The 27,820-nt window shown below is 37.9% G+C and overlaps 1 protein-coding gene across 4 annotated transcripts in view; it reads left to right on the forward strand.

Annotated features, from left to right (window-relative positions):
* Positions 1-13,377: 13,377 nt before the first annotated feature.
* The window catches only part of LRCH2 (leucine rich repeats and calponin homology domain containing 2), a 101,299-nt gene continuing 86,856 nt past the window's right edge, over positions 13,378-27,820 (forward strand). For 3 of the 4 annotated variants that reach the window (XM_081567854.1, XM_081567855.1, XM_081567857.1), the window contains exon 1: positions 13,383-13,809. In XM_081567854.1, the coding sequence (XP_081423980.1) occupies positions 13,386-13,809 (424 nt within the window). In that variant the 5' untranslated portion in view covers positions 13,383-13,385. Of the gene's footprint in view, positions 13,810-27,820 lie in introns of all 4 variants that reach the window. The other variant, XM_081567856.1, reaches the window with a different exon arrangement.

The raw sequence follows: 27,820 nt of genomic DNA on the forward strand, positions 1-27,820 counted from the left end.
TCATGGCATCCAGTCCCATCACATCATGGCAAATAGATGGGAAAACAGTGGAAACAGTTGCAGACTTTATTTTTGGGGGCTCCGAAACCACTACAGATGGTGACTGCAGCCATGAAATCAAAAGACGCTTGCTCCTTGGAAGAAAAGTTATGACCAACCTAGACAGCATATTAAAAAGCAGAGACATTACATTGCCAACAAAGGTCTGTTTAGTTAAAGCTGTGGTTTTTCAAGCAGTCTTGTATGGATGTGAGATTTGGACTATAAAGAAAGCTGAGCGCCAAAGAATTGATGCTTTTGAAGTATGGTGTTGGAGAAGACTCTTGAGAGTCCCTTGGACATCAAGGAGAGCCAACCAGTCCATCCCAAAGGAGATCAGTCCCGAATGTTCATTGGAAGGACTGATGCTGAAGCTGAAACTCCAATACTTTGGCCACCTGATGGGAAGAGCTGACTCATTTGAAAAGACCCTGATGCTGGGAAAGATTGAAGGTGGGAGGTGAAGGGGATGACAGAGGATGAGATGGTTGGATGGCATCACCGACTCAATGGACATGAGTTTGGGTAAACTCCGGGAGTTGGTGGTGGACAGGGAAGCCTGGCGTGCTGCAGTCCATGGGGTTGCAAAGAGTTGGACACGACTGAGCAACTGAACTGAACTGAGAGGCAAGACCAGAAGCAGGGACACTAGTTAGGAAGCTGGTGTAATAGTCCAAGAAAGAGATGACTAGGGTCTATTGAGGATGGCAGGAAGGGGATGGATTTGAGTTTGAGACTATTTAATAAGAATTTTGCTGTTGTTGCTATTTTGTTTTGATCCAAGACTGAGTTTGACCTTGAGGTCAAAAGGGTTAATGTGGTGGCAATAGAAAAAGAGTAATGGGATGGTGTGATGCAGCATCAAAAAAGATTATTTCAGAGAAGATATTTGTTGAAAATTTCTTCTGAAAGTGTTATTTTCAAAAAATGTTCTGTTCAGCTTTCGAGGTAACCATTTACTGGAGATTGTTGCTTAGTCTGTTGAGGGTTAATAACTCACGTGTTTTAGCCTGCTCTAGGCTAAATTGTACAGTGGGAATAAAGAAAGTTAGGGTTAGTTTGAGGGAGACAGGCTCTGCCAGCTGTCTCTTTTTCCTCTCTCTCAAGGCACAAATATCCTGTAGGCAATCTCACACACACACAAAAAAAGGAGCTTTCTGTGCCAGAAATGTTTATTTTGCAAAGGAAGAGTCCAGAAGACCATATGGAATGCAATTGATAATGATATCAGTTCAGAATGTACAAGAACAGTAAGAAGTAACTAGAATAAAAAGGTAAATTGTTAGTGATTTACAATGAATCACAAAGAATTAAGTTTAAAATATTAACTTTTTTTAAGATAAAGTTTGATATATATATTGGAAAATGAATCTTGTGTAAGAAAAAAATCAGAATAAACAGTGTATCAGATTATGAAATAAGGTTATAATAGAACATAATTATACAAAGCACATCAATGCAAATGAACTCAGAATTCTTAATACTGAATAAATTAATCAGGAAGTATTAGATGATATATTATGCTTGGATAAGAAGAGAAAAGATCCCAGGCTTAGATTATATAAATGTGACTATGTAATTACTCTTGAATATAGATGTGAAAGGAGATGTAAATGTTAAATTAACATTAAATATCAATTAAATGTCAAGGAAACAAGGAATAGAACTAGGGGATAAATGTCTAATCCATCTCCAAATCCTGTTGAGTCTTCCTATAAAACCTCTCTTAAATTTGTCTCCTAAACATTTCTCTAACACCACTACCTTAGTCTAACATCACAATTAATTTCACCACTCCAGTTTCCTTCTGCTTAAACTCGTCGAGCATAATGATGCCAGATACTCTGAGAAATTTATCTAATGAATCCAATCTAATCACCTCTTTCTGACTTCAAGACCAACCATAATCCAGTTCCATCTTACTTATGTAAGCTTATTTTCCATTCTCCCCAATATGCCCCCTTTGCTCTGGTCAGGCCATGTTGAATACTGTTCCTAAAACACCACATGCCTATTTCTGTGTTTGTCCTTTCCTGAGGTGTCATATCCCTTCTGCTCTGTCTAGGCCATCACTCTTCAAGATTCAGATCAAGTTCCTCCATAAAGATTTCCTTAACTCTATTCTCTGATTTCCTAGTACCATTATAAATGGACTCACATACTTTATCATTTAATTATTATTTAATTATTTATTACATGCAAGTCTTCCTTCTACAACTACATTGCGAACTCATCAGGGGATATAATTGATGATTGCCTCAATTATCTCAATTAGAGCTAAACCATTTTTATTCCAATATTTTGGGCCATTTTGATACAGTAGATATTTGGACTCTAAGGACATATTCATTTCCTAATTATATACAAACACTTAATTCAGAATTACATTTCATTATTTTTGTCAAGAAAGCATATTAAGAGTAAACTCACGTTGTTGTATGGCATAAACCAATACAGCACTGTAAAGCAATTATCTTCCAATTAAAAATAAAAATTAAAAAAAGAATAAACTCAACTCATCCAATTTAATTCTTTGGTCAATTTATATTAAATGCTATTAAAACATTTAAATATTTTTTGTATTAACTTTAATTTTATTGAAATTTTAACCTTTAAAAAATCTTTTCCATGTTCATTTTGCAATGAATAATTTCTCAATTTTAACATTTTTCTAGAGGTATAATTGACATCAAATAAATTGCACATATGGAAAGTGTAAATTTGATAATTTTTGGCATATATACACACCCATGCAACCATTACCATGATTAAGATGTGAATATTCCTATTACCCCCAAGAATTTTTTGATGCTCCTTTTAATGCTCCTTTGTGATTTCTCCCATGCTCCCAACCTCTATATGCCTCCAGAAAACCACTAGTCTGCTTTCTGTCCATAGACATTAGTTAGCATTTTTTGAGTTTTATGTAAAGGGAATCATACATTATGTACTCTTTTTTTTCTGGCTTTTTTCATTCAGCATATTTATTTTGAAATTCATTCACATTGTTATATTGTATCAATAGTTCATTTCTGTCTATTACTGAAAGGTATTCCATTGTATGGAAATAATCCAATTTGTTTGTCCATTCTTCTATTAATATACATTTAAGTTGTCTTCAGTTTTTGACTACTTGACTAACAGTTTTTGACTATTCCAGACAAATACTCTGTTAACGTTCATGTGTAAATCTTTGTATGTATGTGAGCTTTCATTTCTCTTGAGTAAATACCTGGGAGTGGACCACCTGAACCACAGGGTGGATGTTTGTTAAACATTTTAAAAAACTGCCATACTGTTTTCAAAGTGGTTTTACCCTTCTACATTTCCAACAGCAGAGTATGAGGGTTCCAGTTTCTCCACCTCCTTGTTAACATTTGGTATGGTTAATGTTTTTAATATTAGTAATTCTAATAGAGGTATAGTAGTATTTCATAGCTTTATTTTTCATTCAGTAATGAGTAATGATGTTGAGCACCTTTTCATGTGCTTGTTTGCCATCCAGATATTTTCTGTGGTGAAGTGTTCAAATCTTTGGCTCATTTTTTTATTGGGTTGTTTGTTTTCTTAATATTACTTATGATTCTCATTACTCTGGAGAGTTATGTACATAGTGTAATTACGAGTCTTTATCTTATGTATGGTTTGAAAATATTTTCTCTCATTCTGTGTGTTTTTTTTTATTCTTTGAACATTGTCTTTCAAAGAACAGAGGTTTATAATGTTGATGAAGTCCAATTTATCAATCGTTTCTTTTATGGATTGTGCTATTGGTGTTATATTTGAGAAGTCTTTGTCTAAATCAAGGCCGGAAATATTTTCTCCTTTGTTTTAACTTTTAGATTTTGCATAAGTCTATGATGGATTACTGGTAAATTTTTAGATGTGATGTGAAGTATGGATCTAACTATGTCTTTTTTGCAAAAGAATTGTGCTAGCAGTATTTGCTGAAACTGTCTTTTTCCTACTGACTTGTCTTTACACCTTTGTCAAAAGTCATTTGCCCATAAACAAGAGATTATTTTTGGGCTTTCTATTCTGTGCAATTGATTTATTTATCTATACTTATATCAGTACAACACTATCTTAGTGTAGCTTTGTAGTAAGTCTTGCATTTTCATAGTCTTAGCCTTCCAACTTTGTTTTCTTTTTCCAAACTGTTTCCACTATTCTAGATTTTTTGCACTTTCATATGAATTTTAAAATTAGCTTGTCAGCTTCTTCTAAAAAAGGCCTGCTGAGACTTTGGAGAGAACTGGCATCATAGCAATATTGTCTTTTAATCCATGAAGATGATGTAGCTCTCTATTTATTTATTTATGTCTTATTTAATTTCCTTTAGCCATAATCTGTAGTATTCAGTGTGCAGGTCTTTCACATCTTTGTCAGAGTTTCTGTCCTTTACCTTTGCCAAACTCACTTATTTGTTCTTTTAGCCTTATTATAGATTTCATGTATTTTCTGAATAGATGATCATATTATCTGTGAATAAAGACTCCTTTCCAATCTGGATGCCTGCCTCCTTCCCTTCCTTCTTTCTTTTCCCACTTCCCTTCCATCCTCTTACCCTTCCTTTCCTCTCTTCTCTACCTTCTTCATTTCTTTCTCTATTGCTTTCTTACTCCATCTGGAAACTTTAGTACAATATTCATGAATTGGACACCCTTGAACACCCTTGTCTTGTTCCTGATCTTAGAGAGAAAGCATTCAGTCTTTCACAGTCACAGCTCAGTGGTCAACAATCTGCCTGCCAATGCAGGAGAAATAAGAGAGGCAGGTCGATCTCTGGGTTGGGAAGATCCCTTGGAGAAGGGAATGGCAACCCACTCCAGTATTCTTGCCTGGAGAATCGCATGGACTGCAAAGCACGGCAGGCTACAGTCCAGGGGGTTGCAAAGAGTCTGACACAACTGAGCACACCTTCACGCACATTCCCACCATTAGATTTATTGTTAGCTGTAGGTTTTTCATAGATCCCCTTTTTTCCAGCTGAAGAAGTTTCTGGAAACTCACTCAAAACAATAAGATTGGGCATTTGCAGGCTTTACTTCTTTTGTGTCTCATACCAGTATTACTGTTTTTGTTGACTGATATTCAGTATTTTGAAAGTCATCATTCTATATACATTGTCCAAATTTTTGATGGTTTCAGGTGAGAGGCTAAGTTTTTTTGCCCTTAAAGCAGAAGAACTAACATTTTTTTTTCTGTGTCATATATAATATAGTAAAGATATTTAAAAACTGAACATTCCCAATATTGGCAAAGATATTCTTACTTAGAAAATTCCCTGGTGGTCTAATGGTTAGGACTCTGTACTTTCACTACTGAGGACACGAGTTCAGTCCTCAGTCTGGGAACTAAGATCCCACAAGCCATGTGGTGCAGCCAAAAAATTTTTTTTTCTTGCTTATATTGCTATTGACAATGTAAATTGGTACAAGCCTCTTGGAAATAACTTGGCAATGTTTATTCAGAGGATTAAAGTACTTCTACTCTATGATTGAATAACTGAATTCTTAGACTCTAACATAAAGGAATAATAAGAAAAATTCTTTATTAATAATAATATTAATAGAAAGCTTATATATAATAAAGGAATATTGGTAAGAACCTAGATATCCCATAGCAGATGTACATATCCAGTGGTATGTGGTTATATAATATAGAGTACTATACAATATATAGTATATAGTTATAATATCTGTAAAGAATGTGTAATAATAAAAGTACTTAAATAATTTCATAAAATAAGTAAGTTTTATAAATATTTATAAATAAAATAAAGGTTTGTGCTAATAGGAAAGCCTGGAATCAAATACGTAAAAAGCTTATCACTAAATGTATCCCTTTGGCTGTCTTTATGAATTAGGATTATGAGTATTTTCATAATGAGAGAAAAACCTTTAAAAAGGCTGTTATAATAATTTGGTTTGTGGTATTTTGAAAAAGAATCCAGTCAATGCAAGCCCATATAGAAAAGTAAATTGGCCATCATCAAAAAGTCTACAAATAGTAAATGCTGGAGAGGGTGTTGAGAAAAGGGAAACTTTCTACACTGTTTGGTGGGAATGTAAATAGGTGTAGCCACTATAGAAAACAGTATGGAGGTTTCCTAAAAAACTAAAATAGAGTTAGTTACCATATGATCTAGTAATCCAATTCCTGGGCAAAACTATAATTCAAAAAGATACATGTACCCCAATGTTCATAGCAGCACTGTTTACTATAGCCAAGACATGGAAGCAATGTAAATATCCATTGACAGATGAATGAGCAAAGAAGAAGTGGTGTGTGTGTGTGTGTGTGTGTGTGTGTGTGTGTGTGTGTATGCATGTGTGTGTGTATAATGGAATCTTAGTCTTTTAAAAGTATGAAATAATGCCATGTGCAGCAACATGGATGGACCTAGAGATTATCATACTAAGTGAAGTAAGTTGGAGAAAGACAAATATCATATGATATCACTTGTATATGGAAGCTAAAAAAAATGATGCAAACAAACTTATTTTAAAAACAGAAATAGATTCACAGAAAAAAACTTTATGGTTACCAAAGGGGAGAGGTGGGGGGAGGGATAAATTAGGAGTTTTGAATTAACATATACACACTAATATATATAAAATAATTAAACAACATGGACCTACTGTATAGCACAAGGAACTATATTCAATATCTTGTAATAACCCATAGTGGATAAGAATCTGACAGAGGAGCCTAATGGGCTATAGTCCATGTGGTTGCAAAGAGTTGGACACGACTGAAGCGACTTAGCATGTGTGTGTGTATAAATATATATATATCTCAGTCACTTTGTTGTACAGTTGAAACAAATTATATTTCAATTAAAAAAAAGAAAGGTTGATTTGAAACTTGATGAAAGTTGTTAATGAATAAACTTAATGATTTTATATAAGTTAACCAGGCAGCACTTAGCAACTGTTTTATGGAGATAGTTTGGAAGGAGTTAAACAGCTAAGAATTTTTGGACTGAGAAAAGATACAAGACAAATATCAACAGATTACTGCCAGAAGTTACAGTGGTTAAGAGCCTCAGTTTAGCAGTCAGGTATGTTTCTATTCAAATTTTGCTGTGCCACTTCTCAACTGAGACCTTGAACTAGTTACTTAATTTCTCTGGAGTGTAGTTTCCTCACATGTAAAATGGGGATAATAATAATGTCCAATGCACAAGACTCTTGTGCAATTAAGAGAGATAATTTACCTTTCACTGCTAGATATTATTAGTCTATGGAATATTTTAATGATAACATAATGATAATGATACTAGCTAAAGTTCTTATCATATGCTAGACACATATTAAGTAATTCTAATCCTCATAATATTCCTATAAGGTAGGTAGTATTATCATTCCTGTTTTTCAGATGAAAATGGAGGCATGAAGAAACTAAGGTTCTTGTCCAAGGCTACACAATTATTAAGTGGTAGAAGGGTAGAAGCAGAAAAGTCAATTAGGAGGCAACTGTAGTAGTCCAGAGAAAATAGTGACTTGAGTTAAGGTTGTGAAAGTGGAGATGATGCTAGTAGTCAAACAGTACGGTGCATTTATATCTTTGCTTTTGCCAGCTTATCAAAAGTCTATTGTCTATGACCAGTAGGAGAAATCACAACCCGCTAAGGAAATTTTAAAGTCCTCTGAAACTTTAAGTATGTGCCCTGGAAAAAAGAGAATGTATTCTAAGTAGAGGTATTTAAGATGAAGATTTTATTAAGGAGTGTTTAAGAAATACAAAATGGAAGAAGAGGATGAAGTCATCAAGGATAACCTAACACTTTACTAATTAGTACCTTAGAATTATCTACTCCATTATTTAATGACTATGGCTAGTTGTTTTAAAAAAGAGATTTTAAAACCACAAAAGAGTGGCAAAGTATGTTAGTTTCCTACATTAATACACCTATTAGAGCCTGGAAGTGTGAAACATGAGGTCATCAGAACCAATATATTTTCTCCTACTTTGTAGAATCATACCATAAATGTAGACAAAGTACTTAAGCAGAAGTAAGTATCTTCTTAAGGGTCAGCATTGCCAACCTGAACTTATAAGTGAAGGCTGAAATTTCTGACTGCCACACCAAAACAAAACACATCTAAAATATTCTGCAGTATTTCATAACACACTCTCTTATTGAGGGAACAGAGCTTTGACCCTTCTTTCTGACAACCCACCAATAGGCTAACTGGGGTCACGATCATGATCATGGTTCAGAAGAAATAGTCTTGTTGCCACATAGAGAGAAGCACTGGATTTTAGGGTCATGTGTGACCCAGTTATCACTTGAGAGCTTCAGGTTAACAGATTCAGCCTTTTAAAGAAATTGCATCATAAATTAAAAAAAAAAACTTATAATTTAGGCATACTGCCACCAGGCCTGGAGTCACTTCAGTCACAGTCCCACAGAGATTTATTTCATATGTTTATTTGATTTAGAGAAAGAAACAAAACCCCATAAACCTCTAACAGACACACTTTGCCATATATAGTGATGAAGTTTTGAAGCAAAATTTAAGGTAAACAAATATAATTAGACTTTGGTAGATGCCCAACTTGATTCTTCATTTCATTCAAACCTTCATTTTATACACAGATTTTGGTCCAATATTTCTATTTCATTCTGTTTAAGGAAATACAGAATCTAAACCTTTTTGGGATTTATCTTTTCTCCTGGGGTTTTAACCTATCTTGGTACTGTAATTCTTTTAATGTTTTTGTTGTTCAGCCGCTAAGTTGTGTCCGACTCTTTGTGACCCCATTGACTGTAGCCTCCTCTGTCTCTGGGGTTCTCCAGGCAAGAATATTGGGGTGAGTTGCCCTTTCCTTCTCCAGGGTATCTTCCTGAACTAGTGGTCAAACCCAAGTCTTCTGCATTGGCAGGTGGATTCTTTACCATCTGAACCACCTGGGAAGCCCAATTCCTTTAATGGGCTTTACTGAAATGTCATTAACATCTTTTATTTTTTCCCTTACACATGTATAGCCTGCTTAGAGGTATCATGACAGTTGCCTACGTCTTCCTTTTAGGAATTTAGATTTTGCTTGAAAAGGCCCTATTTCATTGTTTTCTCTCACATACTGCCAGCAGAGGAAGATAATTATACAAGATTTCCCAAAAGGCATATGGCTTGTTTCCATGTTTACCTATAAAGAGAAGACTTTCGAATGTAATACCAAAGAAGACTAAAAAATCTTTCTCAACTTTATATTTTCTAATTGGACATAACGGTCTGAATAATTTAATGTGATATTTTATTTACTTTCTTTTGGCCAAGCTAAACTAAGCAAAAATTAAGCAATCTGTATTTTATACACTAGTAAGAAACTCTTCAGGATTTTTTAATAGACCTTTGTTGCTTCAGTTCAGTTCATTCGCTCAGTCATGTCCGACTCTGCGACCCCATGGACTGTGGCATGCCAGGCTTCCCTGTCCATCACCAACTCCCAGAACTTACTCAAAATCATGTCCATCAAGTCGGTGATGCCATCCAACCATCTCATCCTCTGTCATTCCCTTCTCCTCCTGCCTTCAATCTTTCCCAGCATCAGGGTCTTTTCCAATAAGTCAGTTCTTCATTACCTCCACCATAGTTTGGCCTCAGGTCAAATAACAGGGAGGGAACACAGTCCCACCCATCAACAGAAAATTAGATTAAAGATTTACTGAGCACTGCCCCGCCCATCAAAACAAGACCCAGTTTCCCCCACAGTCAGTCTCTCCCATCAGGAAGCTTCCAGAAGCCTCTTATCCTTATTCATCAGAGGGCAGACAGAACGAAAACCCACAATCACAGAAAACTAACCAAACTGATTACATGGACCACAGCCTTGTCTAACTCAATGAATGAGCCATGCCATGTATGGCCACCCAAGACAGACAGGTCATGGTGGAGAGTTCTGACAAAACGTGGTCCACTGGAGAAGGGAATGGAAAACCACTTCAGTATTCTTGCCTTGAGAACCCCTGTGTTGTTTACATAAAGCAAAAACATTTAAGATATATTTTAAAGGAGGATTTGGAACAGATACTTAAATGGATTTCATGATATCAGTTTAACATACTAGGAACACAGAAGTCAAAAACCTGGGATTGCATTAGAGACAGTAAGCAAGAATTGGAATCAAGTTACTGGATCATATAGTGAAAACACAAAAGTTAGGAGAGGCAGAAACCTGGGGTAAATCAGTAAGGATGTAACTTCAAGAGCAACACAGAGGAAAAAGGTCTATTAATGCTGGTAGCACAGTCGTACAGAGGAATTTAAGAACTGCTGTGCTGATAATTCATCATTCACTTTGCTCAGTGTTCTACTGGCAAAGTAAACATAGAAAAGAGATAACAACCGTTATAATATATGTACTTCGTGTAAATATCTCATGTAATCCTCACTACAGTCTTCTGAGATAGCTAATAATGTTATGATCCTTAGTTTATAGACAAGAAATCTGAGACTTTGACAGCTTAAATGACTTGTCTATTTTGCATCTTATAAGCATCATAGCAGGGATTCTAACCAAGATAGAATATAATAGTGCTTATTGACATCACCATTAAAGGTTAGTTATATAATAGTCTCTTTTAACTAATAGTAATTTCTCCAAATCCCTTTTGAGTTAAGAAATATTAACTTTGGGATTAATGAATTTGTGAGGATTGGTTAAAGCGGTGCAAAGGGGGAATTACCTGGTGGTCCAGTAGTTTGGACTCAGTGCTTTCACTGCCAGGGAACCTGGGTTTGATCCCTGATGGGGGAACTAAGATCCCATCTAGAAAGCTGCGTGGCTAGGCCTAAGAAACAAACAAAAAGATGTCAGGGAAAGGAGTATCAGGGATGTCGTATATAGTGTTTTATAGATTATGCTAAAATAAGTTAATGTATACTCACTCCTCTGAAGGTTCCATGCTAGAACAGGGATTTTGGAAGGGACTGAAGATCAGGTTACCAGAGAGATGAAGGCCAAGTAAATTTCTCCTTCTCTCATTTCTCTAATTATTTTAGGTGTACTTCTTAGGGCTTTCTCTAGTTTAGGACTTATGCTGAGAGTGGAGTGAGCAGAACTTCACATCACATTCCAGCAGCAGCTGTAGAATAGTTCAGTATGATGTAAATTATTATTTTCAGGGTTTCTAATATGTCTTTTTAAAAATTTTTTTTAAAATCTTAACTGGAGTAGGTTGCCATACCCTCCTCCAGGCGATCTTCCCAACCCAGGGATAGAACCCAGGTCTCCGGCATTGCAGGCAGATTCTTTACTGCTGAGACACCAGGGAAGCCCCTCTGATATGTCTTGATGATACTCAACATTTCACTGTTTCTTCTCCCCTGAGTTTAGTATTTAGCCGATGTTAAATACTAATGTTTTCAGGAAACAAACTGCAGAGACTCCCTTGGCTTTTTCCTGCATCTTGATCAGAATTTTAACAAAAATTCATATTATAGTTCTGTCTAGTTCATCCCCAAGTTCATTGCCTTGTTCTAGATCCCTGAGATAAAACATCTCACTTTTGATTTATTTATAGGCTTGTAAAAACATCCTGTAGTCTATCCCAATAATCTTGATCTCTAATAGAAGAACTTGGAGCTTTGGACTCTGCCTCTTCTTTTCTATATTATTTATAAATGTTGAGTAACTATCAATTTGCTTGGTTCTCTTGAATATAAATCACATTTGTAGTTGGCCAGTGCTTTATTCAATAGACTGCATATTTTGTTCAAAACTCTGTCAAAGAGCTTCAGAATGTGTTATTTTGACTGATTTTCATGTAAATCTAGCCTACCTTGTAGGCTTCTTGTTTTTTCTACTTAGACTATCTTTTAAATTCTTTGAAAGATAACTTTTCTTCTTAAATTTGGTTGTACAAGGCCTTCTTCTCTCAACAGGTATTCTGAGGATATACTTTTCCTGGAGTCCAATACATTGTTTTAAATAATCACTAATTTTTTTATTGCCTAGTTATTAAATGTTCCTTTCCTAATCTTATCTCTATCTAATGAATTTAGTTTCCCTTTCCACCCTTCTTGATTCTGGGAATTCTCAATTAATACCTAATTTGATTTGCGATGTAAGAAAGATGAGATATAAGGTAGAACGTTCTTGTTTGACATCAGTGAGTTTAAATAATTTGATTTCACTTCCTAATTTGTTGTGGAGGTCTGATTCTCAGTACTGTTCCTTCTGTGGGTCATACATCTGGCAAATGTAATTTCTTGCACCATAGTTATCTTAGTTAACCTATATGGCCACAAAGCAATTTAGACAAGTTGTAATTCTTTCCTGTATTTTTTTTCCCCAAAGTAGTGATTTTTGTGGAGATTTCTCCAAGAAAATGAGACTGTTGATAGATTGCTTAAACTGAAGTGGATGTAAAAGAGATGCACAAGATATTCAAATATTAATGATAACTGAATATGACCAACTATTCTGACAGTTTTCTTGTGTAACTTTTCTATGAGTGAAAAAGATTTGAATTACTCTGAGTGGGAGTGGAGGGATGACAGTAACCTGAATGGTTGGCTTCAGGTTCCAAGAATGAACTCCTAAAATCCAAAATTGATTAGCTTCCTATCCACAGCGTTAAATCTTCAGAATTCTACCTAAAACTAAAACTAAAGCCTGCATATCAAAAATAAACTTTAAGGCTGTTTGATGATCAGAGTTTTCCATCAGCCATACTGACATGATGAGAAGAAACTCGAGATATTTTGGAGACCTTGGCAGCACTTCAAAGAGTTATAGAACAGAATGTAGAGAACTTTTCCAAGTTTTGGAAGGCAGCAGTTTGGCTGAGACCCACATACACTGAAACGAGAGGCTTCCTTGAAAACATTTAAAAAGGCTTTTCTTATTTTGGAATTCTAAATTATGGCAAAATTCATGTAGGCTTAAAACACAATTCTGCACCCATATTCCTCCCCAAAGTTTCTCTCCGTGTTAACACTGCTAAAGGATTCCTGAGGCATTTGCGGTAAGCGTTTCAATCAGGTAGCTGATAGTCCTAAATGCCGCTTCAAAATATTCTGAAACGAATCCCTTTCATCTCTAATATATTTACTTTTGTTTTGCAGATCTCAAACGGTGAAGCAACTTAGAGATCTGGGGTCATATCCCTGACGACCTAGAGTTAAGCTGGTGTCGCTTAGCAAGATTTTGGTACCCAAAGCAGCGGAACCGGGATTTAGCATCCTTCCTCTGATAGCACATTTCTTAAAGCAAGCATTCTGAACGTTTGAACAGCGTCTCTTCCACACCCAACACCTCCTCCCAGCCCGCCCCCTGGTTCCTTCCCACCCTCTACCTCGCACCCCCCACCTCCCGCCCCCAGCCTGCGCATGCGTCCTAAGAACCCCCTACACTCGCGGCACAGGCTCCGAGTATTGTCGGGGGCTATTCTCTCTCCCAGGAACATGGCGGCGAGTCAGGGAGGTGGTGGTAACAGCGGGGGCGGCGGTTGTGGTGGAGGTGGAAGTAGCGGTGGCGGTGGTGGGGCCGGAGGGGGAGGTGGCGGAGCCGGAGTGGGAGGCGGCGGCGGCGGCGGGACCCTGGTGGTGCCCATCCCGGTACCGACTCTTTTCGGTCAGCCGTTCCCCAACGGGCCGCAGTGGCACCCGGGGAGCCTGCAGCCTCAACACACCGTGAGGAGCCTGGACCGGGCCCTGGAGGAGGCGGGCAACTCCGGCATCCTGAGCCTCAGCGGTAGGAAACTCCGAGACTTCCCGGGCAGCGGCTACGACCTGACGGATACCACCCAAGCAGGTGACACGACGGGGAGGGGGAGGGGCAGCTGGGCGAGGAGGCGGTGGGGGCGGTGGGTTTCTGGGTGGCTGCGTGGCTGCGTTGTTGGACTCTGCTGGTCTGGGCGGGTGCGCGGGGGCGGCGAGATTGAGTCGGAGCAGCCAGTTCTGAATGTGAGGGGCAGAGCAGGGAAGTGGCGGGGGCGGGGTAGGGGGAGTGAGGGGGTGGGGGGACGAGGGGGCGGGGGTGGGGGGGAATGCTGACTGTAGGGTCTGTGGAAACCGGGTGGGATGTGAGGAGTGAAAGAGCATTATTGTTAAAGCGAGTTTCCCCACTAAAGGGGTGGGGAGGGAGGCATTGACACCTTCCTGAATGCACTTCTTCCAACTCTTCGTGGATGTTCCGGTCTTTCCTGGAGGAAAAAAAGACAATACATAAGACCATAAGCTATACATTTTCTTTAAAGCCATGCGTGCCTGTTAGAATGGTATATCCCATTTCCTAGTGCAGCAGCAGTATTGCCACGGTTTTTTTCTGTGTTCTTATTTTGTGTGTGTTTTAATCATCCTAGAATACTCTTGCCTTCTTGTCACGTATGCCTTTAAATACTGAGATTTGTCATTTTCCTGGTGTTGAGGTAGTGGTGATTAAATTAGTATTTGCTGCAATGGCAAATTAAATCATCAATCACTTATGTGTCTGCTTTACTAAGGGAAAGAATCCTTGTTTTGAGTTGTGATGGAGTCTTAATTTTCATTATAGATGTAACCAAAAATTGTAAGGGCATTTTTGAGAATCAAAATTAACTGCATTCTTTTTGGAGTTGTGGGTTAATGGCTTATCACGTTGGATGAGAAATTGGCTATTGTAATGTTCTTCATATACTCTCTGGTACTCTTTGTTGTGGATGGCATTTTTTGTTATGAACAGTCTCCCCTCTGCCTTATAAGCCAATGCTGATTATTTTAGGTGTGTTGTGATTTGATGAAGGACTTTTCACTTTTCATAATCTTCAAATTTGTTATTTGTGTGTCTGTTTTCATCTGCTTTGCTGAAAGAAATCGTGGACAAAATGATCTTAATAAATTTAGTGATTTTGAAGCAAGTAAGTAAGTAAGTAAATTCACTCATAATGGGAGGTAATAAAAGACCTCTTATTTTCAGAATAACACTATTTCATTGTATTGTGTTTCTAGATATTAAATCAAGATGTGTGTTTGGATTAGGGTGGGGAGGAAGAGAACCTAAAATTGAAGCCTTCTATCCAGTTATTCTCTTAGGAGTTATCCTAAGAACCATCAATGATTTTGTATGTTGAAAAGCATATTTGAGTATTTACTCTTTCACTCTGAACAGATTTCCTAAACAGTATGTTCACATATTCATGATATATTGGCAGGACATTTTACTACTTGGTATGTTCTTCAAAGGCTTCAAGCAAAATGGTTTCAGACTGCATCATTATAGGGATTTGTTGTTTTGTTTGTTGTTAGCTATAAAAGATTTATCTATCTATAGTGCAAAGTTGAAGCATCCTAGGTTGGCATTCTGGCCTTTCACTGTCTGGCTCCAGTTTATTCTTGCAACCTTAAATCCTCAAATGCTCCTACATAGAACCCTCTGTTCCAACTAGGTCAGCTCCCAGTTCCTCAAACATAGTTTATGAATTTCTGCCTCATCTTTGTAGAAGATCCATATTCATGAGATTTCCTTGTCTCCACCTATTTAATTTTGTTCAAGCCCCAGCTTTTCCAAGATGCTGTCTCCAGCTCCCTTAGTCCAGGGCAGTCTTGTTTCTTTGAGTTCCATGGTACTTAATGTCTTTACCACTTACTTGCTAGTGCTGGCTTTATTTTCTTTTTTATGTTTTGCTTTCCCTGGGAAGATGGAAAGCTGCTTAAGGGCAGGGAATAAGTAATACACTTCTTTAGTTTTCTCATTATATACTGCTTATATTGTACTTAATAATATTTTTCATAAATATGAGTATCATCTTATGTGATTATAACCATTGGCTTTTAAGGCTTCAGTTTGTTTTCTGAGGCAAGTTTTAACACAAACCAGAACAATATTTGTTCTTGGTAAAAATTCATTCATCATAAACTTTATCAGTGTCTACAGTAATAGAGAACTTTTTGAGATAATTCCACCTTATTTTATTTTTTTAAAAAAATTGAGTGTTCCTTGTGGGAAAACTTGAGAATTTAAATTAGAAATCTGTGGATGATTCATTTGCCATTCATTTTTGACCAAATTCAACCACAACTAGTTAGGGGCAATAATCTTGTATGTAAAGAGACTAGTATCCATGATATATAAATGGAATTGAAGAAAAATAGAGCATGTTTGAGATTATACATGCATACCTGTATATATACAAGTGTATAAATATATATATGCAATATAGTCTCTGCTCAATGAAAACAGTTCTGTTTGTTATTGTTATACTTAAAATGACTCTCAGTGGAATAATGTTTCAGTACCAATGGTTTATTGAGTTGGGAAGAGACTGGAAGAAGGGAAAATAGGTAGGAAGCTATTTGTTAATCTAGGTGTGAGGTGGTGAGAATCTAGGTTAAAGCAAAATTGGATTAGAAGGGGAAATTGATAAATTTAAAGGAAGGGAGATGGCTCTTCACATTGTTTGCTGTTCCTTACCATGTACATAAAAGATGAAATAGACCTGTGGTTTTCCACCTTGCCTGCATTTTAAGATAGCAAGGGAGGTTTTTTTTTTTTTTTAATCTATGCCCAGGCCCTACCCCAGACCAATTAAATCAGAGTCTCAGGGGCAAAGAGAGGGGTGTGTGTGTGTGTGTGTGTGTGTGTGTGTGTGTGTGTGTGTAAGAGTCTCAGGGGCAAAGAGAGGGTGTGTGTGTGTGAGAGGGTGTGTGTGTGTGTGTGTGTGTGTGTGTGTGTGTGTGTGTGTAAGTATTCCCAGGGGCAAAGAGAGGGTGTGTGTGTGTGTGTGTGTGTGTGTGTGTGTGTGTGTGTGTGTGTGTGTGTAAGTATTCCCAGGTGATTCTTCTGTGTAGTCAGGGGCAAAGAGAGGGTGTGTGTGTGTGTGTGTGTGTGTGTGTGTGTGTGTGTGTGTGTGTGTGTGTGTGTGTGTGTGTGTGTGTGTGTGTGTGTGTGTGTGTGTGTGTGTGTGTGTGTGTGTGTGTGTGTGTGTAAGTATTCCCAGGTGTTTCTTCTGTGTAGTCAGGGTTGGGAAACTCTAGAATTTTTTAGAATGAGAATATTGATTAAAGTTTGGTGAGTAACCTAAAGTTAATTGTCAAGAAAGTCAAAACCAAAGCTAGGAAGGAGCTAAATGTTCAAGTTCTAGTACAGAGATCAGAACCAAATGTTCACGTTATAGTTCAGTACTCTTTTTGATAGACTTGTGTGAAGCAGACTCATTTTTTTCCTCATATTATGTCTGTAGTGACTAGGAACTTACCAGGAAACTATAGTTTCACCAGTTCCCTTGAATAACTATTTAACATTGTTGGATAAATTTGTGTTAAAATACTGACTCTAAAATATGTAGCAGCAAAATCTTATTTTCTCTATTAATAGTTTTCCTGTGAGGGAATGTGGATTATAGGTAGCTGATGGCAGAGTTTAACTTTGGTATCTTTTTTATTTCTCTTTGCATTTCTGGTGTCTGTTCTTCTTCACCTGTCCCCTCCCTCCTGCTGCCCTCCTTATTTCTTTTCCCCTCTTCAGCCTCACTCCCCTTTCTTTGCTGGGATGGAGCTCAACTGCTAATAACTAATTATGGCAGCCTTTCCAGGCGATTAACATTTAAAAGGGAGAGTTTGCCAATTTACTTGATTCTCCATTTGGTGGTTTGAATTGATATGCCTTCCAGATACTTCTTAATTAAAATCCTCACCCATATAAAAACATGAAATCAGGGATCAGAAAGTTTCAGGAAAGTAGCTAAATCTGGTTGTAATGTCTTATCTTTGCTGGTCTGTGGGTAGACTTGGCGAGACAAAGGGAAATTGCCTAGAACTTTTTAGTCTATCTGGATACTCTGATACTTGTTGACTTAAAAATGATAATGGATAATAGCAATGCTAACAAATTTGGAAACTTTTCATATTTGACTGTCACCAGTACTGCAAATAAGTCTCAGTCTATTTGCAGCTGCCCCCTCTGCTTCTTCATACTTCTTTATGTCCATAAACAATAGGTCTGTGAAACAGATTTAGGAATTCTTCACATACATCAGATTGTGCTGTGTCCTGGTGAATCACATGTTTTCCTGTAAACCTGGAGTCAACCCTAGTATTTCCTACATGTGCTGGTTCACCTCTTCAACTGTGGAGCATGGTGCATTGTATCTGCTTGTAAAATGAAGCCAGTTAAACTTTGCAGCCTCTGATTTTGTTACATAGGTGAAGGCCATCTTAGTGCATTCAGTGGAATAAGCTTGTGATTTTGTGGCCAGAGTCAAATATCTGCCTTGCTTTATGTAATAAATATCTTGCTGAAAAATTGAATATGAAGGACATTTTTGTTGGTTGACTCATATTTTAATTGGTTCAGAATTGAATTTGAGTTGCTAAACCTAGCAGTGTTTTATTCAGTGATGAATTCTTCTAGAACATAAATAGTTGCCCCTTAATTTCTTTCTTTTGCAAGTTCACATTTTAAAATGTTAAAAAAAAACCCAAAACCCATGGTAAATAAAAAACACAAATTAAAAAAAACAAAATGTTATCTTAAATCAGAGTGTATGTTTGTCATTAAAATCATACCATTTATACAGCTCCTTGTAAATTCTAAGCACTTTCATATATATTACCCTTTTGTATCCTAATAATAACCCTGTGGGCTTTGCAGAGTGCATAGTAATTACCCTTTGTTGTTGAGAGAGGTTAAGTGATTTGCCCAAAGTTAAATGGCTAGTATATGGCAGAGTGTGGGTCAGAGGCTAGATTTTCCAAATCTAACACTATTCCAGTGTTATTTCTATTACAACACTTTCTCTTCTTATAACAAAGCTATTAATAAACACTGCTAATAAATAGGTGATTTAATCTGAAAGATGAATGCTTATTTAGCTTCATAGATTATATAGTTTCTGTTTATGGTGCAGTGTGTTTTGTTTTGTGCATGGTATTTGCATAGCTTGTCTTCAGGGTATTGGTTTTACAATAGGTACATTAAGCAAGCTTTTATTAAACTCTAACTCTGGAAACATGATCCTCTAAAGGTTTATAAAATAGGTGCACGTGTACAGTAATATATGTAATTATTAGAAAAGAGAGTAGCAATATTAAAAATATATATTTTAATAAACTATACAAATAAGTTATATGGAACTGTGGCATAAGGCTTAATTTTATTGGGAGTTAAGTTAGTTTAAGAGAATTTCCTATAAAGTTAACTCTTGCTGAATCTTGAGTTAAATGATCACTATGGGATCAGCTTCAGTTCAGTTCAGTTGCTAACTCGTGTCCAACTGTTTGCGACCCCATGCATGCCCGGTTTGTTAGGATTAAGCGGAAAGGGACAATTGCAGACTTTCAGGGGAGAAATTAACACCCATATGGAGTTGAGAATGGCATTGCATATTAAGGGCAGAAAGTTTACTCTGTATTTTCTCAAACACACTTGGAGGCTGAGAGGAGGGAATTGGTGGAAAGTTCAGTGTTAAAATACAAGACCGGAAGGGAGGATCTTCATGGACTGGGTGGAGAGTCGTTAGCAATGGAAGGGAGGGGTTACCTAGTTCCCTGACTTTTGCTAAGGTGGACGGGAATGTAGATCCCTGGGGACAATAGTGTCTTAAATTTTAATGTTAATCGATGCAGTGTCATCTGGGAAAACAAGTTTACAAGCATAGGAATAGGTACTCAATAGAGCAAAATGCTTGAAGGAGTCATTATGGAGAATAAGCCACAGTTTAGAATTAGGACTGTGTGATAAGCAGCTAGATTAGTTGCATTTGCAAAATATGAGCTTACCATGTTTTCTGAAAAAAAATTACCATATATACTGCATGACATTGAAAGAACAGAAGTGGTTGATTGGAATATTTTAGAATTGGGATTATAGAGACACTGGCTTAAAGTTTAAAATTTAATATTTTGGTTTAGATTGTTTGTAACATAAACTCTGAAGTATTTATTTATCATCAAAAGCATAAAGATATACAAGATCCAGAACCTCATTGAAAGCATGAGAAGTGATGTTCAGGACACTTTTCACAAATAAAAGTAATTGAATACTTAGAGCATATTGATTTCCTGGGAGGTGGTATTTAAGTTCCAAGGCATACAGTCACACTTGCAAAAGGGTATATCATTCTCCTAGCCCATCCCAACAGTACACTCTAAGGGATACTTAAACTGTATGGTGCCCACCCCCATTGTACAGAGATTGTTCATCATCATCAACAATTTAGAAGGGGAAACCTTTTACTTTTCTCTATACTTTGTGTATATTTAGGTAGTTCTTGAAGCACTGTAATATTCTTAAAATCAGTTCTCTGAAAAGTTTCAGAAAGTTTTCTCTGCTTCCCTTTTTTCCCCCCATTTCCCTTTTATAGAAAAAAAAATACCTTATACTCCAGGGAACCATTTAATGTAATAAAATAAAACTGTACAAGTGAGTTTTATAACAATAATTTAAGTTTGTGTTTAGTTTCATTTTAAACTAGTGTATTCAGTCTGCTAAAGGTCTAACTTTTAATCTTTACATTTCTACTGTTTCAAATAAATTATAAATTGATAACATTCCACTTATAGAGTACCAGTCAGTAGACTGTAATGGATAGTTAAACAATAGATATTGCCTAATATATATTTTGATAAAATTTTTTTTCAGTTTTTTTTTCCAAATAGGAAAGTAAGGTCTTACCTATTTGTGGACATTGTTTATCTGTGTACTGTTATAATTTGAGGCATGGATTGGTGTTTAAATTAATTATGCTTCTTTCGGTGAAATTTTATGCTTAATATTAGGGATTTAAGGGGACAAGACAGAAATAAAATGACTGTGCATAAACTTTTATTTGAACTGTATGGAGACTAACCAATTCTAGAACATTTGTGAATTTGGATTTGATTCAAAAATGACTTCGTTAAATGATTATGTCCCTAAAAGACTCCAGAATGTGCAGCATAGAAATTTTCCCCTCTTAAAAAAAAATCCAATATATAAATCCTAGTGCTTTAGCTAATTGGTTGGAGATGCCTGTGTCAATGGGAAATCAATTACTTTTAAAGATATTTATAAATTAAAAATAGTAAAACATAGATAACTATCTCCTTAATCTACCTTGATGAGTATGTAAGAATACATTTGTCATATCTATTTTATATAAATGGACATAATGGTAAAGTTGCTGCCAACTTAGGGAATTTATGATTTAAAGTGGTGCTATAAATTAAGTATTCATGTGTCTATTATATAGGCTAGATCACGGTTTTAAGAAATGGGGAATTTGCCTCCAGGAGATATTTGGTAATGTTGGGGCTTCCCTGGTAGCTCAGACGGTAAAGCGTCTGCCTGCAATGAGGGAGATCTGGGTTCGATCCCTGGGTTGAGAAGATCCCCTGGAGAAGGAAATGGCAGCCCACTCCAGTACTCTTGCCTGGAAAATTCTGTGGATGGAGGAGCCTGGTAGGCTACAGTCTATGGGATCACAGAGTCAGACACGACTAAGCAACTTTACTGGTTTTTGGAAACAGTTTTGATTGTCATAACTTGGGGATGCTACTGACATCTAGTGGGTAGAAGCCAGGGATGCTGCTAAGCATCCTAAAAGGAACAGGACTGCACACACAACAAAGACTTCCAGGTCCAAAATGTCAATGGTGCCAAGACTGAGCACTGCTTGGCTAGAGTAAGATGAATGTCATAAGCAAAAACAAAGCAGTGTGCAAATTTGAAGAGGGAGTGGTGACATTGATTATAGGATAGGCTTTAAAGGGGAAAGGGTCAGATTTTATACTTAATCATAAAAAGAGGATACTACATGAATATTCACATCCCAGAGTCTCTTGAAACTCAAAATGTCAAAAAAAATCAGCTTTTGTATTGACCCTAGGCCCCCTGGTCTCGCAGACTAGAAACTTGGGAATTATTCTTGATTCTTCACCTTCCCTCACCCTCTATATATGGTTGGGACTTAAGGGCTCTTGATCATAACTCTTTGAATAGCTTTTAATTCTGTTTCATTCCTGTCTAATCTCAGTGTCAGTTGTTGTTGCTGTTCATGTCCTCCTCTCCTCACCTTTAACTGACCCTATCAGCAGTTTTTCCCAAATGATTTCTCTGCTTCACTTTCGGTTTGCTTCAAGTCCAATTAGTTCTTCATACTGTAGCCTGAGCACTCTTTCTCATATGCAAAGCTGCTTGTCACTTGTTGCTACTAAGACAGCTTCCAGCCAGTAAGCTAGCTCCTTAATAATACATTGCTTAGTTCTTGTTTTGAACTTTTAAAAAATGTAATACATAACTCTGCTTTATCTAACTGGTAATTTTAATATTATATTACTTACTATTGAGTTGCGAAGATACAAATTTTTGTATGAAACTGTAGTTCATTCTTTTTGATGGCTGAATTATCTTTCATTGTGCAACTATAGCATACTTTATCCACCTTCTCACTGGTGGCCATAATATTGTTAGCATATTTTTACTCTTGTGAACAGTACTACTATAAGCATTATTATTCATGTCTCCTGTTGTACATACGCAAGAATTGCTTGTGTATATACTTGTGAATGAAATAGCTGGGTTATATAATAATATTTGTTGTTGTTCATTCGCCAAGTCATGTCTGACTCTTTTTGACCCCATGGACTGCAGCATGCCAGGCTTCCCTGTCCTTCACCATTTCCTGGAATTTGCTCAAACTCCTGTCCATTCAGTTGTTGATGCCATCCAACCATCTCATCCTCTGTTGTCCCCTTCTCCTCCTGGCTTCAATCTTGCCCAGCATCAGGATCTTTTCCAATGAATCAGCCTAACTCATGAGGTGGCCAAAGTATTAGAGCTTCAGCTTCAGCATCAGTCCTTCCAATGAATATTCAGGGTTGATTTTCTTTAGGATTGACTGGTTTAATCTTCTTGCAGTTGAAGGGACTCTCAAGAGTCTTCCCTAGCACTGCAGTTTGAAAGCGTCAATTCTTCAGCACTCAGCCTTATTTATGGTCCAACTCTCACATCCATACACGACTACTGGAAAAACCATAGCTATGACTATACAGACCTTTGTTGGCAAGATGATATCTCTGCTTCTTAAAAACACTGGCTAGGTTTGACATAGCTATTCTTCCAAGGAGCAAGCATCTTTTAATTTCGCAGTCACCGTCCGCATTGATTTTGTAGCCCAAGAAATGAAATCTGACAGTTTCCACATTTCCCCCATCTATTTGCCATGAAGTGATGGGACCGGATGCCATGATCTTAGTTTTTTGAATGTTGAGTTTTAAGCCAGCTTTTTCCCTTCCTCTTTCACCTTCATCAAAAGGCTCTTAAGCTCCTCTTCACTTTCTGCCATTAAAGTGGTATCATCTGCATATCTGAGGTTGCTGATGTTACTCTTGGTAGTTTTGATTCCAGCTTGTGCTTCATCCAGCCCAGCATTTCTCATGATGTACTCTGCATATAAGTTAAATAAGCAGGGTGACAATATATAGCCTTAACATACTCCTTTCCCAATTTTGTTCCATGTCCAGTTCTAACTATTGCTTCTTGACCTGCATACCTACCTCAGGAGGCAGGTAAGGTGCTTGGTATTCCCATCTCTTTAAGAATATTCCACAATTTGTTGTGATCCACACAGTCAAGGGCTTTAGCATAGTGAATGAAGCAGAAGTAGATGTTTTTTTTTTTTTAAATTTTAATTGGAGGCTAATTACTTTACAATATTGTGGTGGTTTTTGCCATACATTCACATGAATCAGCCATGGGTGTACATGTGTTCCCCATCCTGACCCTCTCTCCCACCTCCCTCCCCATCCCATCCCTCAGGGTCATCCCAGTGCACCAGCCCTGAGCACCCTGCCTCATGCATCGAACCTGGACTGGCGATCTATTTCACATATGATAATATACATGTTTCAATGCTATTCTCTCAAATCATCCCACCCTCGCCTTCTCCCACAGAGTCCAACAGTCTGTTCTTTACATCTGTTTCTGTTTTGCTGTCTCTCATATAGGGTCATCGTTACCATCTTTCTAAATTCCATATATATGCCCTAATATACTATATTGGTGTTTTTCTTTCTCACTTCGCTCTCTATAATAGGCTCCAGTTTCATCCACCTCATTAGAGCTGATTCAAATGCATTCTTTTTAATGGCTGAGTAATATTCCATTGTGTATATGTACCACCACTTTCTTATCCATTCGTCTGCTGATAGACATCTAGGTTGCTTCCATGTCCTGGCTGTTGTAAACGGTGCTGTGATGAACAATGGGGTACACGTTTCTTTTTCAATTCTGGTTTCCTTGGTGTGTACACCCAGCAGTGGGATTGCTGGGTCATATGGCAGTTCTATTTCCAGTTTTTTGAGGAATCTCCACACTGTTCTCCATAGTGGCTGTACTAGTTTTCATTCCCACCAACAGTGTAATAGGGTTCCCTTTTCTCCACACCCTCTCCAGCATTTATTGCTTGTAGACTTGAATAGCAGCCATTCTGACCAGCGTGAGATGCTACTTCATTGTGGTTTTGATTTGCATTTCTCTGATAATGAGTGATGTTGAGCATTTTTTCATGTGTTTGTTAGCCATCTGTATGTCTGCTTTGGAGAAATGTCTGGTTAGTTTTTTGGCCCATTTTTTGATTGGGTCGCTTATTTTTCTGGAATTGAGCTGCAGGACTTGCTTGTATATTTTGGAGATTGATTCTTTGTCAGTAGCTTCATTTGCTATTATTTTCCCCCATTCTGAAGGCTGTCTTTTCGCCTTGCTTATAGTTTTCTTTGTTGTGCAAGAGCTTTTAAGTTTAATTAGCTCCCATTTGTTTTTAAGGCATTCTTTACTTTTTCTATGATCAGCGTATATTGGCAATTTGATATCTGGTTCCTCTGCCTTTCTAAGTCCAGCTTGTACATCTGGACATTCTTCAGTCACGTACTGCTGAAGCCTAGCTTGAAGGGTTTTTAGCATAATCTTGCTGGCATGTTAAATGAGTGCAATTGTACAGTAATTTGTACATTCTTTGGCATTGTCCTTCTTTGGGATTGAAATGAAAACTGATGTTTTGCAGTCTTGTGGCCACTGCTGAGTTTTCCAAATTTGCTGGCATAATGAATGCAGCAATCTAACAGCATCATATTTTAAGATTTGAAATAGCTCAGTGGAATTCCATCACCTTCACTAGCTTTGTTCGTTGTTCAGTTCAGTCCAGTTGCTCAGTTGTGTCCGACTCTTTGGGACTCCATGGACTGCAGCACGCCAGACTTCCCTGTCTATCACCAACTCCCAGAGTTTTCTCAAACTCATGTCCATTGAGTCAGTGATGCCATCTGACCATCTCATACTCTGTTGTCCCCTTCTCCTCCTACTTCAGTCTTTCCCAGCATTAGGGTCTTTTCCAATGAGTCATTTCTTCGCATCAGTTGGCCAAAGTATTGGAACTTCAGCTTCAGCATCAGTCCTTTGTAATGAATTGAATTACATCACTTTTGTTATAATGCTTCTCAAGACCCACTTGACTTTACATTCCAGGATATCTGGCTGTAGGTGACTGACCACATTATCGTGGTTAACTGAGTCATTAAGACCTTTTTTGTACAGTTCTGTGTATTCTTGCCACCTTTTCTTAATTTCTTCTACTTCTATTCCATCATTGCTGTTTTATTCCTTTATTGTGCCTATCCTTGTATGAAATGTTCCCTTGGTAACTCCAGTTTTCTTAAAGAGATCTCTAGTTTTTCCTATTCTCTGGAACTCTGCATTTAGTTGGATATATCTTTCCCTTTCTTCTTTGCCTTTCACTTCTCTTCCTTTCTCAGCTATTTGTAAGGCCTCCTCAGACAACCACTTTGCCTTTTTGCATTTCTTTTTCTTGGGGATGGTTTTGGTCATCACCTCCTGTGAAATGCTATGACCCTCCATCCATGATTCTTTAGGCACTCTGTGTACCAGATCTAGTCCCTTGAATCTATTTGTCACCTCCACTCTATAACCATAAGGGATTTGATTTAGGTCATAATGAGTGACTTAGTGGTTTTCCCTACATTCTTCAATTTGAGCCTGAATTTTCCAATAAGGAGCTGATAATCTGAGTGACAGTCAGCTCCAGGTCTTGTTTTGGCTCCCTGTATATGTCTTCTCTGTCTTCACCTGCAAAGAATATAATTGGTTGATTTTGATACTGACCATCTGGTGATGTCCCTGTGTAGAGTTGTCTCTTGTATTGTTGGAAGAGGGTGTTTGCTATGACCAGTGTGTTCTCTTGGCAAAACTCTGTTATCCTTTGCCCTGCTTCATTCTGAACTCCAAGGCCAAACTTGCCTCTTATTCCAGGTATCTCTTGACTTCCTGCTTTTGCATTCCAGTCCCCTATGATGAAAAGGGCATCTTTTTTTTGTATTAGTTCTAGAAGGTCTTGTAGGTCTTCATAGAACCATTTAACTTCAGCTTCTTCGGCATTAGTGGTTGGGGCATAGACTTGGATTACTGTGATATTGAATGGTTTGGCTTGGAAACGAACAGAGATCATTCTGTCGTTTTTGAGACTGCATCCAAGTACTGCATTTCGGACCCTTTTGTTGACTATGAGGGCTACGCCATTTCTTCTAAGGTATTGTTTCACACAGTAGTAGATATAATGGTCATCTGAGTTAAATTTGCCCATTCCAGTGCATTTTAGTTCACTGATTGCTAAAATGTCGATGTTCACTTTTGCGACTTCCGTTTTGACCACTTCCGATTTACCTTGATTCATGGACCTAACATTCTAGGTTCCTATGCAGTATTGTTCTTTCTAGTATTGTTCTGAAAGGAAAACATCGGATTTTACTTCCATCACCAGTCACATCCACAACTGGGTGGGTGTTGTTTTTGCTTTGACTCCATCTCTTCATTCTTTCTGGAGTTATTTCTCCACTCTTCTCCAGTGACATATTGGGCACCTACCGACCTGGGGAGATCATCTTTCAGTGTCATATCTTTTTGCCTTTTCGTACTGTTCATGGCAAGAATACTGAAGTGATTTGCCATTCCTTTCTCCAGTGGACCACATTTTGTCAGAACTCTCCACCATGACCCATCCGTCTTGAGTGGCCCTACACGGCATGGCTCATAGTTTCATTGAGTTAGACAAGGCTGTGGTCCATGTGATCAGTGTGGTTAGTTTCTGTGATTGTGGTTTTCAGTCTGTCTGAATCCCAGGGACGGGGGAGCCTGGTGGGCTGCCGTCTATGGGGTTGCACAGAGTCGGACACGACTGAAGCGACTTAGCAGCAGCAGCAGCCCTCTGATGAATAAGGATGAGAGACTTATGGAAGCTTCCTGATGGGAGAGACTGACTGTGGGGGAAACTGGATCTTGTTCTGATGGGGGGGGCCATGCTCAGTAAATGTTTAACCTGATTTTCTGTTGATGGGTGGGGCTGTGTTACCTCCCTGTTGTTTGGCCTGAGGCCAAACTCTTGACCCATGCCTCCACCGGAGACTCCTGGACACTCACAAGCAAGTCTGACTCAGTCTCTTGTGGGGACACTGCTCCATTCTCCTGGCTCCTAGTGCACACAGGTTTGGTTTGTGTCCTCCAAGAATCTGTTTCCCCAGTCCTGTGGAAGTTCTGTGATCAAATTCTACTGGCCTCCAAACTCAAATTCCGTGAGGGTTCTCAGTCCCTTTGCCAGATCCCCAGTTTGGTAAATCTGTTGTCAGTCCTAGAACTTTCTTAACAGTGCAAGAATTTCTTTGATGTAATTGTTCTGCAGTTTGTTGGTCATCTACCTGGCGGCTCTATGGTGAAGCTAATGGTGACCTCCTCCAAGAGGGCTTATGCCACACGCTGCATGATCCAAGTCTGCTGCAGTCAGAGCCCCTGTCCCCATGGCAGG

The sequence above is a fragment of the Giraffa tippelskirchi genome, chromosome X, assembly GCF_054371585.1.
Source record: "Giraffa tippelskirchi isolate mGirTip1 chromosome X, T2T-mGirTip1v1.2.pri, whole genome shotgun sequence".
Classification (NCBI taxonomy): Eukaryota; Metazoa; Chordata; class Mammalia; order Artiodactyla; family Giraffidae; genus Giraffa; species Giraffa tippelskirchi.